This window comes from Callospermophilus lateralis, chromosome 20, assembly GCF_048772815.1.
Source record: "Callospermophilus lateralis isolate mCalLat2 chromosome 20, mCalLat2.hap1, whole genome shotgun sequence".
Taxonomy (NCBI): Eukaryota; Metazoa; Chordata; class Mammalia; order Rodentia; family Sciuridae; genus Callospermophilus; species Callospermophilus lateralis.
Genome location: NC_135324.1, coordinates 2,914,542 through 2,928,381, shown reverse-complemented (window position 1 = coordinate 2,928,381; position 13,840 = coordinate 2,914,542). Strand labels below are relative to the sequence as shown.

General features: G+C 62.9%; 1 protein-coding gene across 1 annotated transcript in view; it reads left to right on the top strand.

Annotated features, from left to right (window-relative positions):
* Positions 1-13,840, top strand: part of Nup210 (nucleoporin 210) — a 55,823-nt gene that overhangs the window by 1,677 nt on the left and 40,306 nt on the right. Inside the window, exons 2-4 of the mRNA XM_077106239.1 lie at positions 7,296-7,432; positions 9,650-9,781; positions 12,886-12,982. Coding sequence (XP_076962354.1) covers positions 7,296-7,432; positions 9,650-9,781; positions 12,886-12,982 — 366 coding nt within the window. The remainder of the gene's footprint in view (positions 1-7,295; positions 7,433-9,649; positions 9,782-12,885; positions 12,983-13,840) is intronic.

The window sequence follows — 13,840 nt, the reverse complement described above, 5'->3', positions numbered from 1 at the left end:
GAGCCGGTGGGAGCCTCTGGGAGCCGTCCCTGTCCCCACCAGTAGGCCAGGGGACGCGCAGCCTCGGACTCATTGGCCAGAGGAACTCCTGCTGCCGTGAGTGGCCTCCAGCCAGAGTGGCCCTTGTGTGACAGGCTCCTGATTCTCGTAGATACTTTGTTATCGAAGGTGATTCATGAAGTACGTGTCACTAGCCCCTTGGAAAGGCCCCCCCATGTATGCACAAAGTAACATTAGCTTCCAGGAAGTAGAGCAGAGACGGGTTGTCACAGGTGGTTGTTGTGAAGGTGCTTGGCCCAGAAGCCTGTGGACCCTGGGAGAGGAGCCAAGGTGTGCTCTCAGGTCACATGTGGCCTGGGCTCTTCCTCGGACTCTCTGGAGTCGAGTGGCTTTGCTCTTTGCCCTTTTGAGCTTTATTTTATTTTATTTTATTTTAGTTGTAGGTGGACAGAAACCTTCATTGTGTTTATTTATTTTGAGGACAGAATCCAGGGCCTTGCACACGCCAGGCGAGCGCCCTGCTGCTGAGCCCAGCCCCAGCCCCGTGTCCCTGCAGAGGGCAGGCATTGTGCAACCTCCTGGCTCCAGGAAGCACCCCTGTTGTCAATGAGGGACTGTAAACCAGCCGGGCGGTAATCCCAGCGGCTCAGGAGGCTGAGGCAGGAGGATCGCAAGGTGGAGGCCAGCCTCAGCCACTTAGCAAGGCCCTAAGCACCTCAGCGAGACCCTGTCTCTAAATAAAATTCAGAATGGGGCTGGGGACGGGGCTCAGGGGTTAGCGCCCCTGGGTTCAGTCCCCGGGGACCTCCCCGCCCCCAAGCTCTGCAGTGTGCCCCTACCCGAGGTGGGACAGGATCCCCTGTTCAAGGGCCACAGGGATGCGCAGCCCCTCACAGCAGGTGCAAAGGCCCTGGGGAGGAATGTTGGCCAGGTCGGGTGTCAGCAGGTGGGGTCAGAGGTCGTAGCCCGCGCCACGGGGCCTGTGGACTCTGCTTGGGCGACAGGCATCGGGGAAGTCCCACTGTCCCCTGCGCCCGGGGGCTCCTGGGTGCCGGGCAGGCCGTGCCTGCTTCCCCTCTCTGGCTGCAGCGGGGAGTCTGGGCAGATGCCGCTACCCCGAGTTGACCCGGCGCCCGGGCTGTGTCCTTCCTCTTCCTTTGTGGGTGCCCTGCTCTGGCAGGGGGGCAGCCTGGGTGGCCTCTGCTCCTCCACCCTCCTGGGCTCTGCCAGGGCTGGGCCTGCAGATGGCCGGGGCCCTCCCTGCACCGCCGACCTCCCCTCGGCCTCTCACTTCCCTGTCTCTGTCACCCTGGCCTCCCGCGCCTGGGCTCCCTGGGCCCTGCAGAGGGTGGCCCAGGGCGCGGGCGGCCGAGAAGAGGAGAAGCCAAGTCTCTCTGTGGCTTTGCAGGGCTCGGGTGGGAGCCTGGGCCTGTGGGGGCCTAGCCACCAGCCGCCACCGGCCCTTCGCAGCCTGTCCCCAGCCTCAACCTCCTCCGAGCCACGTCTGAGCCTCAGTGTGTCGTCTCCATTTTTATTTAGATAAAAATCGTGGTAAAAAATGTAGGAGGTGGAATTGGCCACCTGGGCCACTTGCAGGGAGGTGCCCCCCGGTGGCGCTAACCGCAGGCCGGTGGCTGTGTGACAGTCACAACCACGCGTCTCAGAGAGGTTCTCGTCTTGCAAAACTGAAACTCCGGGCTCGGCTCCCCGGTTCCTCCCACGCCGGCCCCTGGGGACCAAAGCCCTGCCCTCAGAATAGTGCTGAACATTTCTTGTCTTGTGAAGGGGACAGGCCGATGGGCTCGGAGCTCTAGAAGCGTCCCCCAGAGTCCGACAACACGGGGTTCACCCGGGTGTCTGCAGGCGTGAGAGCTTTTGCAGTCAAGAATCCATTGAGGAGGAAAAGGATCCAGGCGCGGTGGCCCAGGAGGCTGGGGCAGGAGGATCACAAGTTGGAGGCCAGCCTCAGCCACAGCGAGGCTCTGAGCAGCTCAGTGAGACCCTGTCTCTAAATAAAATACAGAACAGGGTTGGGGACGGGGCTCAGGGGTTGGGGGCCTTGAGTTCCATCCCTGGTACCCCCCCCCCAAAAAAAGGAGGTGTCCTGCGCAGAGGTGGCTGCACCGAGCAGGGGCCTGATGGAGATGGGGCTGCAGGGGAGGCGCAGGGCAGGGAGGGCCCAGCACAGAGGCTGCGGCCTCCCCCCAACACAGGAAGAGCCTGGGCCCCCACTTCCTGTTCAGGGTCATGTCCCCGGGAGCTCACCTCCTCCTGAGGGTTCTGCCACCTTCCCATGATGCCCTGTGCTGGTGGCCCAGCCTCTGCCTGTGGCCCTGGGGGCACTTAGGCTCCAACTTGCGACAGGGGGAAGGGCTGCCCAGGGACCCCGCGGTCCAGCAGCTGCCCCTGCTGGCCAGAGACCAGGGGACCAGACGCGGGGGCTTTGGGTGTGGTGCCTCCGCCCCTCTTTGTGTGTGCGTGCATGTGTGTGTGTGTGTGCACCTGTGCATGTGTGTGCACCTTTGTGTGCACGTGCACCTGTGTCTGCATGTGTGTGCATGTACCTGTGTGTGCACCTGGGTGCGTGCGTGTGTGTGCATGTGTGCCTGTGTGTGCACGTGTGTTCCCAGAACCAATTTTCCCCCTCGTTCCTCTGCACGCCCTTGCTCTCACGCGGTCTGAGTCGCCGTGGTCTGTTTCCTGGGGCTTTGACAAGGACAAGGGAGGGAGAGGGAGGGACGGAGGGTCCCTGGGGAGAGCTGCGATCAGCTCATGTGGTCGTGGGGCCACAAGACCCCAGATCTGTGGTTGGGGGGAGACCCATGAAAGCCGGAGGTGTAGTTTCAGCCTGGGCGCTGCAGAGTCGGGACCCAGGAAGTGCCCAGGCTTCCCCCTTTGAGTGTGACGGCAGGGCGCTGATGTCCTGGCCTTGACACCCTGGGGAGGGCGGAGCTCCGATTCTCTGGCTCCGCCCTTGGTTGTCTTCAGACCCTCAACTGATTGGACGAGGCCCACCCACATTGGGCGGGTAACCTGCGTGGCACACTTTTATTTTTGATAACAAGAAATTGTTCCCCCGGGTATCTCTGTGCTGAAGGGTCCCGCCTGCCACCCATCTCTCATCTCCTGCACCCCCTGCGGCTCCGCCTGGCTCAGTGTGATTAGGTCTGGGTGTCTCCCGCCCTTCCCCTGCAGGGAGATGATTTCTCTCACTGGAAGCAGCAGCCCTTGGGCAGCTCAGCCACTCCCCGCCTAGCCACAGGGCCAAAAGGGCCAGCACAGCCCCAGAAGTCACAGCAGTGGCCAAGAGGGACTTCAGCAGCCCTCTGTACTTGGCCTTGAGGCCTGTGCAGGAGCCTGGCCTCTGGTTCCCCCGTAATCCAGTCCCTCTGCCTCCTGCCTCGCTCTCCTGACCTGCAGGAGATCAGGGCGGGACAGTGGTTGTGAGCCACGCCCACTATTGAGGGGAAGTTAATTTTGGGGGGCACCAGGGATTGAACTCAGGGGCCCTGACCACGGAACCCCATCCCCAGCCCTGTTTGGTATTTTATTTAGAGACAGGGTCTCCCTGAGTTGCTCAGGGCCTCACTTTGGCTGAGGCTGGCTTTGAACTCACGATCCTCCTGCCTCAGCCTCCCAAGCAGCGGGGATGACAGGCACCCAGCAGAATTTTTTTTTTTTAAGTTATGTTACATTAAAAAAGATGGTGAACCCTTCTCCTCCTACTCTCTGAGTCGGCCATCGTGCGACATAACATACACTGGATTTTTCATTTCTGAGAAATGAAACCAAGGGGCGGGGTTGGGCTCAGGGACAGAGCGCTCGCTCGCCTGGCACCTTGGAGGCCCTGAGTCCCGTCCCCGGGCACCAACACAGATCAATCAGTAAAATAAAGGGGTCGTGTCTGTCCACCCCTAAAGACACTAAAGAGAGAAAGAGAAGTGACCTTCCACTTTCTGTTTGGTGGCCTCCTTCCCCTGGGTGACAGACACTTCCCAGCGGGTCTTATTCATGCGCTCTCAGGGCGAGAACCTGACTCCCAGGCCAGTGTCCTGCACCACGCCGCACCCCGGCCCCTTCCTGCAGGGCTTGGCCACCCAGTATCCAGGCTTCCCGTGAGGGGACCCAGTGGGCTGGAGGCTGACCCTGTGTCGCAGGCAAGGACGCTGAGGCCCAAGGACATGTGATCGCCAGCGGTAGGAGTCCCAGCCTCTCCCTGAGGGAGGCAGGGAGGCTCCAGGGAGGCCCTGGATCTTCTCCGTGGTTGCTCTTATCAGCCCAAGGAGGGACTGGAGGCTGGGCTGGAGGCCACCCGTGGGGACCTTGGGGCCTCAGCACAGGAGGCCACCCCCGGGGTCTGAATGTCAGGTGTCTCCTGCGTCTTCTGTGGAGACCTCCTCACCAGCGTGCCTGGGGTCAGGGCTGGACGTCCGCTGGTACTTGATCTTGGACTTCAAGCCTCTGGAATCACAGGTGACGGCTGCTGCTGTCTGTGGCCCTGTTGAGGACATTCTGTTAGCGCAGCCCCGGGGGACTGAGGTTCATGACGGCGGGCACCTAAAAACGTGCCGTGTTGCAGGACCGCGGTGTTGGGATGGGTGGGTCCCAGCACGTCTCATTAAAAATGACCCGCTAGCCGGGCCCACGCCTGTCATCCCAGCGGCTGGGGAGGCTGAGGCAGGAGGATCACACGTTGGAGGCCAGCCTCAGCAACCGTCCAGGTTGGGAGGCGGAGCCCGGCCTTGGGGGGGCCGTGAGGCAACCTGCGGAGTCACCAGGCCTGCAGGCGAGTGGCGCGCGCAGGCTGTGAGGGTCCCCCTTGGTGTGGCCGAGCTGTGGGTTTGGACAGATGTGTGACGACATGTGGGTCCCCCGGGGATCTCTGGGACCAGCTGAGAGAGAGGAGTGGTTTATTTTGGACCATGATTCTGGAGGCTGCAGGCCAGGTTGGCCCTGCGGTGACACGGGATACCGTGGGGAGCACCTGGTGGGGGAGGCACGGTCACCGCATGGTGGCCGGGTAGCAAAGAGAGAGGAGGGCTGATTCCCCACTGCCCCATCGGGGCACCCCCAGGACCTGCCTGCCCTCTAGGCCCAGGGCCACCTCCCAGTAGTGCCACAGGCTGGGGACCAAGCCCTCAGGAGACATTCAGGGTCCCGATGGGGCTGGGATGAGGCTCCGTGGTGGGGCGCTGGCCTGGCGCAGGCCCCGCCCTCAGTGCCACATGGAAATGGACAAGGACAACGAAGGTCTGTGTCCACCTACAGCTGGACGAAATGCCAGTGGTTGCAGGGTCAGTGTCCCCAAGGTCGGTGTCACCCGCTGCCATCCCCTGAGCCCTGCTGTCTCCCCTCCCCTCCCCCATCCTGCATTGAAGAATTTGGGACATCTTAGGCTTAGGAAGTCGCAGAGGTGACACCGAGAGTCCCGCCCACCTTCTGGTGGCACCTGGGCGTGGGCGTCTCCGAGGACGTGCATCTGGCTGGCAGGTGGACGTGGCGCGTGGCTTCCTGGGAAGCTCTGTGGAGGTTTCTGGTCCCTTTTTCTCCCAGGTCCCCGATCCGAGCGGGGACCCCGCCTGGTCCACCCCGGGCTTCTGACCCGCCCACCCTGTGTCCCGCCAGGGCCTGGCCTGTCCCCCTGCCCGGCTCCCAGATGAGGAGACCAGAGGGTACGGGGTACCCCGGGTGCCTGGTCTGGGGGTTTCCATGTCCCCTTTGCCGGCAGGGGACGGTGTCCAGGCCTCCTGCCAGCCTCTCTGTGCACACCTGGCCGGTGCTTGGTGGCACCCTGGGGGTGTTTGGGGACGCCACCCTGCCGCCCCTGTCCCTGGGGCACCTGGTGTGGAGTGGGGAGGCTTGGCACGGTGGCTCTGTAGCGGGGACAGGAAGGGACCTTCCTACTGCTCCGGAACAGCCTTGTGGCACGACGCACAGATCCCGGGGGATACTGCTGGGCAGGGCCCTGGGGCTGAGTGCTGGCCACTGCCCAGTGTGCCCTCCCTGGTCTCTGGTCACACTCTGTGGCCACTCCCCCTGCTTGGTTGCTCAGCTGTCCCCCCAGGGCCTCTGGATTCCACGGTGGCATTGACCTGGGGCCACCTGGTGCCTGTCCACAGATGGCGCTCGCAGTGCCCCGTCCCCTGAACCTGGACACCGCTGCTGCCTGTGTTGAGGACCAGGACCGACAAGTGGCACCACACGGTGGCCCAGCACATCTGGGCGGTGGCCTCTGACCACCCTGGGTCCCTTGCTGGTGGCTCTGTGTGCCTTCCTCCCTGGCCGGGCCGCTGCCGCAGTCTGGCTGGGCACAATTCAGGAGCCACTTGTCAAAAGAAACTAACTTTATTTTTAGAACCACACAAGCCAAACAAAATAGCTCCTCAGGAAAACCCTCAGAGCCCAACTGCCACCACCCGCTTCCCACAAGCCACTCCACCCACCACCAGCCTCCACACCTCCCACAATCCTCCTGCTCTTGAGGCTGATTGGCTGGGTCGCGTGGGCGGAGCCAAAAAGTCCCCCAATGAGCAGCTCCGTGGCCTGAAAGGGCAGGGAAACAGCCCAATGAGCATCACCGCAGAGGAGCCAATCAGCTAGATGTTGCTGGGGCCTGAGGGCCAATCATCAGCTGGCAGTCTGAAAGTTTGCTGGGGCCCCTTCGGCTGTGGCTCTCAACAGGCCGCAGCATCAGCTCCGGGTGCAGGGACATGTGACAGGCAGGTGACAGTCAGTGATCTACTGGGGTCCCCAGGAGCAGCCTTCCTGGGGTGACAACAGCCCCGACTCACTGCTGCCCCTCCTTGGCTTCAGTGCCACGTGATCAGCCTCAGTCTGGAGATCCCAGATGGAAAGTTCCAGAAAGAATTCATAGGTTCAATGACCCAATGGCAGCGTGTTGTCACGACGCCTCGTTTTAGTGATTGTCATGACCCATCTCGCACCCCGCCTCCTCCACCAGCTGACGTCACCGTGTGTCGCTATAGGAGGACACGGCAGGCGGAGGGCCTAGTGCCACCGAGGTTTTGAGTGTCCCCTGCAAGCCTGTCGATGACGGGGGCCACTGTGCCTCTGTCTCTAGGACAGCCTTGGACAGTGACGTCTATTGATCAGCAAGACTGTCACCAGCTGTGGGGTCCCCTGTTTGGACGGTGGGTGGGGGGACCGGACTGTGTGTCTGGTCCCCCAGCCCTGAGGCTGCGGAGGTCCTAATTGGGGGGACGTTGGCTGGCCCGGGCTGTCTCAGTGGGTCACGCGGCTCCCCCGAGGGACTGAGTCCTCCCCTCTCGCTGCAGGTCATCGACCCGGCCGGAAGTGGCCAGCATAGAGCCGCTGGGCCCCAGTGACCAACCGTGCTCCCAGAAGGCTGTGGTGCAGGCCCGCCTGACCCAGCCCGCCCGCCTGACCAGCATCATCTTCGCAGAGGACATCAGTAAGCGTTTTGAGGGACACGGGCCATCCTGCTGGTGACCAGGGATGGGAGACCCCCTGACCTCCAGCCCCCAGGCTGAGGTCCCGTATTTGCACTTGGAGCCGCCCCTCTGGTCCCGACAGTCCTTCCTGCTGTCCGTCTGTCCGTCCTTTGTTTTAACGTGCGAATTCCACTGCGTAGTATTCAGAATACACCTGACTATTTCTCTCCGTCCTGCGGGCTCCATTGAGGGCAGGACAGACAAACGGACGACTCTGGGCTCTAAACTTTACAAAGACCACTCACTGGGGAAGCTTCAGGTATCTTTGCTGGGGCAGCATCGGGCACGAGTAGTCAGTGGGCTACGTGCGTCAAATTCCCTGGGGTTCTGATTTATGCCGGGCGCATAAATCCTCCCAGGGGCTCTGGAGGCTGAGGCAGGAGGATCGCAAGTTGGAGGCCAGCCTCAACAACTCAGCAAGGCCCTGAACAAATCGGGGAGACCCTGTTTCTAAATAAGATATGAAAAGGGCTGGGGATGGGGCTCAGTGGTCGAGCATCCCTGAGTTCAGTCCCGGTACCCCCAAATCTATTAAATAGAACCAAATTCTCGAGGCCTGGGAGCAGGAGACCTACACTTCAGTCTGCTCCTTAGGTGACTCTGGGCTTCCTGAATCGTCCTTCTTACTCCACTTACTTTTAGCAGGTGTCCAGTCACGGTGAGTGAGGTCCCCAGTGCAGGGACCACTGCTTTTCCTTCCTGTGTTAATCAGCTTTCTGTGGCTGTGACAAAATACCTGAGAAAATCCACTTAGAGGAAGAAAGGTTTGTTTTGGACCCCGGTTTTAGAGAGTTCAGGCAGTGGCTTCCCGGTTCCCTTGCCGGAGAAAACCCTATCCCTCCTGGGTATCCAGGAAAGAGGAGCCAGGGCTGGCAGTGGCCAGAGCCCTCCTGAGCCGGTCACTTCCCAAAAGAGCCTTGGGACAGTGCCACGTTGGGCCAGGAGCCCACCACGTGAGTTGTTCCTGTGGACCTTTCACATCCAATCTGTGACACTTGCCCGTGTTTGATTTACCTCACTGTGAAATGCAGGTGCCCCTCAGTGTCCCTGGAGGGTGGGTTCCCAGCAAGATCTGCAGGTGCTCAAGCTGTGTTGCTCCTGACCATCTGCATGTGACCTCCAGACAGATGCCCAGACACGCTTGTTTGTTTGGTACCAGGGACCGAACCCAGGGCACCCGACCACCGAGCCTGTCCCCAGCACTATTTTCTGTTTTATTTAGAGACAGGGTCTCCCTGAGCTGCTTAGGGCCTCGCTTTTGCTGAGGCTGGCCTCCAACTTGGGATCCTCCTGCCTCAGCCTCCCGAGCTGCTGGGATCACAGGCATGGGCCACCTGCCCTCCCACCCACATCCTGCGGGCAGTGGACATGGGTCCCCCTGGGTGGAATGGGCTGGTTGAGAGATAAAAGCTAAGAAAGATAGAACGAGGAGAAAACCACAGGACTCACCAACATGTCCAGAAAGCAGGGGTGGGACAGGCAGGCCGATGACGCATGGAGCTTTCAGACTGAGAGGCCACATGGCGCCTGTGCCTGCTTCAGCTCTGGGGACCATCACAGACCACCCACAGAGTGTCCTTCACCAGAAAAGGTTGAGGGTGGGCTGTCCAGTTCCCAGAGCCACTGTGAGGGCTCTTCCTAGCCGGGTGGAGGTCAGCTCCACAAGCCACGGATAGTTCCCGTGGTCTGACCTGACGGGTGGCTCCCCGCAGCACCCACTGCCATGTTGCTCCCTGACCGCATGTTAGCAGTGCACGGTATCTCCATGTGGCACCTGGAGGTGACCCGGGTGATCTGGTGCCATGTGCTGTCACCCTGACCCCGGTGGCTGCAAGGTGACGCGGTGGCGCATCTCATGGAGCAAGCAGAACCCCCAGGGGCGTCCACGCGCCCCTGAGTAAAAAAGGAACAGAAAAGCCATTGGCGCAGTTCTTAGTTTCAAGTGTGGGGACAGGACAGGGCCACCTCACGTGCCGGTCACCTGGGATGCGCGTCACCTGTTCACAGTTCTACCCCGAGCGAGCCCGGACTTTCCTGGAGCAATTCTCTTCCCGACCGTCCTACCCAGTGCCTGTGCACGTCCCCAGGGCGCTGGCTGGGCCCCACTGTCCCTGAGGCAGTGTTTCTGTGAGGGTACGAGGTCACCGCCCTGCGCTGACCGCCCGCTGTCCCTCCAGCCACAGGCCAGGTGCTGCGCTGCGACGCCATCGTCGACCTCATCCATGGGATCCAGATCGTGTCCACCACCCGCGAGCTCTACCTCGAGGACTCCCCGCTGGAGCTGAAGATCCAGGCCCTGGACTCGGAAGGTGAGTGTCCCCAGGTCACCTCCCTCCAGGATGCCACCCCGTCTGGCTCCTCCTCCATCCCACCCTGGCGCTCCAGCCCGGGGGCCTTGGGGACAGGGAGAAGCAGAGAGGGGCTGTCCCTGGTGTCTCTGGAGCGCATCTGCCGCTCACCTGCCTCCCTCTCCCGCCGTGTCCCCCGCTGTGTGGTGCCAGCCCTGCAGGGGCAGCCCAGGACCTGACCCCAGCCGTCACCCAGTGTCAGTCCGTCTCATTACTGTGACAAAACGCCTGAGATGATGGACTTTGGAGGAGGAAGGTCCCTGTGGACGCACAACCCTGGTGGCTTGGCACCATTGCTTTGGGCTGGGTGAGGCGGGAAGAGGCAGGAGCCCCCATCCCCTCCCAGGACGCCTCCCGTCCCCGTGACCCGCGGCACCTCCTCTAGGCCCACCTCCTGACGGTCCCACCTCCTCCCCACAGTGCCACAATCTTGAGCTGCAGTGCCTTTGGGGACATTCAAGACCTAAACTATTTCCTTTTTGTACCAGGGATTGAACCCTCGTCCTCCCCCTCAGCAGGCCAGGTGTCACGATGACCTCGCCACACTGCAGTGTCACATGTTATTTTGCCAGGCAGAGATTAGTCCCGGGAGCCTGCGCACAGGGAGGGGCCTGCTTGCCCACGGGGCGGGGCCTGCACAGGCTTGAGGAGGGGCCTATGCACCCTTGGGGAGGGGCCTGCTCAGGCACGGGGTGGGGCCTGTGTGCCTACAGGGAGGGGCCTGCTTAAAGGGAGGGGGACCGCCCTGTGTGCCCACGGGGAGGGGCATGCTTGCCCATGGGGAGGGGCCTGCACAGGCATGGGGCGGGGCCTATGCACCCTCGGGAAGGGGCCTGCTCAGGCATGGGGAGGGGCCTGCTCAGGCACGGGGGTGGGTCCTCAGGCACGGGGCGGGGCCTCCTCAGTCACGGGGCGGGGCCTGCTCAGGCAAGGGGCGGGGCCTTCCCAGGCACGGGGAGGGGCCTGCTCAGTCACGGGGAGGGGCCTGCTCAGTCACTGGGCGGGGCCTTCTCAGGCACGGGGAGGGGCCTGCTCAGTCACGGGGCGGGGCCTGCTCAGTCACGGGGCGGGGCCTGCTCAGTCACGGGGCGGGGCCTGCTCAGTCACGGGGTGGGGCCTGCTCAGGCACGGGGAGGGGCCTGTTCGGGCTTGCGTGCCCATGGGGCGGGGCCTGAGCACCCGCCGGGAGAGACCTGCCCACCCCCCAGGACTTGCCTGCACATGGGGCCTGCTCACCCACAGGGAGGGCCTGCTTCCTGCCACTCAGAGCCCCCTGGGGAGCGTCTGGGCCGTCTGTCCTGGCCTGGAGTCCCCAGCCCTCCCTGCCCTCCTTCCCTCCTGGCTCTCAGTCCTCTCCGTGCTTGTTCCTGGGGAAGGCGGGCACACAGGCCAGGGCAGGAGCATGTGGACACGGCGTGTGGCCGTCTGTGGCACTTGGCCTGCAGCCGCAGAGGGGTCTGGTCTGGAGGCTGCCTCTGCCCTGGGAGGAGCCTCTCCATACCTGTCCGCGGCCTGGGCGAGGTGCAGGGGCAACAGGTGCCCTGGGGTCCCCACCTGCAGCCGCCTGGGAGGAGGGGATGACTCAGCGCCCCAGAGCCAGCCCCGCTGGGATGCAGGGACAGCAGCAGCGGGACCCGGTGGCCAGCACCTGAAGGCCGCTGCAGGCCCGCGATGCTGTGCGCTCCCCGGCTCCTCTCTCTACTCGACGGCTGGCCCCACACCCTGAGGGTCTGCACTTGACTGGCCTCCTGCCTCACAATCCCTTGTCCCCTCATGTGGAGGACAACTTCCAGTTCTCCCTTCACGCCCAGCAACCCTTCCAGCAGTGTGTCCATTTTTGTCTGTCAGAGGCCACCAGCGCCTGGATCTTGGCTGCATGGAAACCCAGGGCAGGCCTAGAGGACACTCTTGAGAGGTGTGACAGTGTCACAGCTGGTGGCTGCTGGGCTCTAGGAGAGGCCCATGGGGGGGGCATAGGAGGGACATCGGTGGGATCTAGGGGACCTACCCTTGTTGTTCTGAGTGTCCTGTGAGATCAGCGTGCTGGGCCCTGCCCTGCAGGGGGACTGTGGCCCGCTGGCTGGGGGCGTCCCGTCCCAGGTGGCTGTGGGGATGAGGTCCCCTGGCCAGTGCTGGTCAGCAGGGGACAGAGGGCCATGCATGGCTCTGTCCACGTGCTTTCAGGTCTGAAAAAACGGGTTGTCCATCGGCTGGATATTTTTTCTCGGCCCTCTAAGAAAATGAAATTCTGGCCTCCCATCCATCGTGGACGAGGTGGCCTTCCTTCCTCCATCAGTGGCCCATGTCCATGGAGAGTCACTGCAGGGGCTCTCCCCAGAGGCCTCCTCCCTCAGTGATGCCCCGAAAGGCTCAGGCAGCGGGGTTTTCTGGAACTTTCTCTAAACAGTTAACTGTCCATGGAGATCTTGGATCAGGGCAGTGAGGCCCAGGCTGACCGCCTTTTACTCCATGGCCCCAGGGGTGTCTCAGGTGACCAGTCTGGGACTGGGATGAGGAGCGTGGGGCTGGTGCAGGGGCAGCCTCTGCGGGGCGCAGTGGTCAGCAGGGCCCAGGCCCAGGCGGCCTCGTCTTTGGGTTTTTCTGGGGAACTTGGAAGTTGGGTTTGTCTGTGGCAGAAGCCGGTGGCAGGCCTGGCCTTGGGAGCGCAGACTGGCTGGGCTTGGCATTCTGTCCCCAACCCTGGGACCCTGGGAGTGTCATGGCCAAGGTGAAGAGATGGGAGACCAGACGCGGGCGCTCCCTGCCCCGGGGCTGGCGGGGAGGAAGGAGGGCTCAGGCCCCAGGGCAGAGCGCTTGCTGGCCCAGGTGCCACAGTGTCACATCTGCGCAGCGCAGGTCCAGCGGGCGGCAGGAGGCACAGCAGGAAGAGCCCGGCTCTACCTGGGACGGGTCTGGGTGCAGACCCAGCCTCAACCCCTGCCGGTCACCTGCTGTGAGCCTGCCATCCCTGCCCTGTGCTGGCCAGCGAGCACGGTGGGCTGTGTGGGTGGCGCTCCTGGGGACACGGCTGTGATCCTGCCCCTGCCACCCGTCTGCCCTTGCAGGGAACACCTTCAGCACCCTGGCCGGGCTGGTCTTTGAGTGGACGATCGTGACAGACACTGAGGCGGAAGGCTTCTCAGACTCCCACAATGCACTGCGGTAAGAGGCGTGAGGCCGCTGGCCACCGCGCGGTCACTGCTGCCTTTGGTAATTGACAGGTGCTTCGTGGGGGACCTAAGAATTTGGCCTTTTATTTCCCAGCTCTGGGTAGGGAACATGTGCCCCCCGACACCGGTCACAGCCCCTGTCACAGCCCCTGTCACAGCCCCTGTCACAGCCCCTGTCACAGCCCCTGACAGAGCCCACCCTGGGGTCAGAGCTCTCTGCAGGTGGCACTCAACCCTCCCTCGTTCCCTGGACCAGATGGTCTCTTCCAGTCCTGGCCTTGTCCCTTCTGGCCTGTGTCTTTGTCAAGGAGCGTGACCCACGTGAGCCCCAGCGTCCTCCTCTGTAAGGCAGAGTCAGGTCACCGCTGTGCCCACCCCCAAGGTGTCGGGGGGCTGCTGATCCTCCGCCCACCTCGGGGCTGCTGGCCTGTCCCCTGCCACAGCAAGCCTGTCCCCCCTCCATTCCGCAGGGGGCTGGGCGTCACTCAGGGTCCACGGGTGCCGAGGTGCTGGGCTGCGGTGCTGGGCCGCCCCCTGGGGGAGGAGGCACGTCTCCTGGGGAGGGACAGCATCCAGGAGGCTGTGCGGCCCCTGAGCCAGCCCTGCCACCAGCCTGCACTCAAGGGCCACTGCTTGTGACTCTGCTTGGGGACACCTGAAGGGCGTCACTCACGCTCCTGAGCTGGGGCTGGGGCTGGGGTCCTGGGCCTGCGGCTTGGCTCCTGCCGTCCTCACCTGTCCCGTGTGGGCCGAGCGGTGGTCTCTGTCCTGGTCTCTGATGTCACCGGTCACCATCAAGGGTGGGTTCTGGTGCACGGCCGACCCCCAGGCCCTGACTAGGAATCTGACA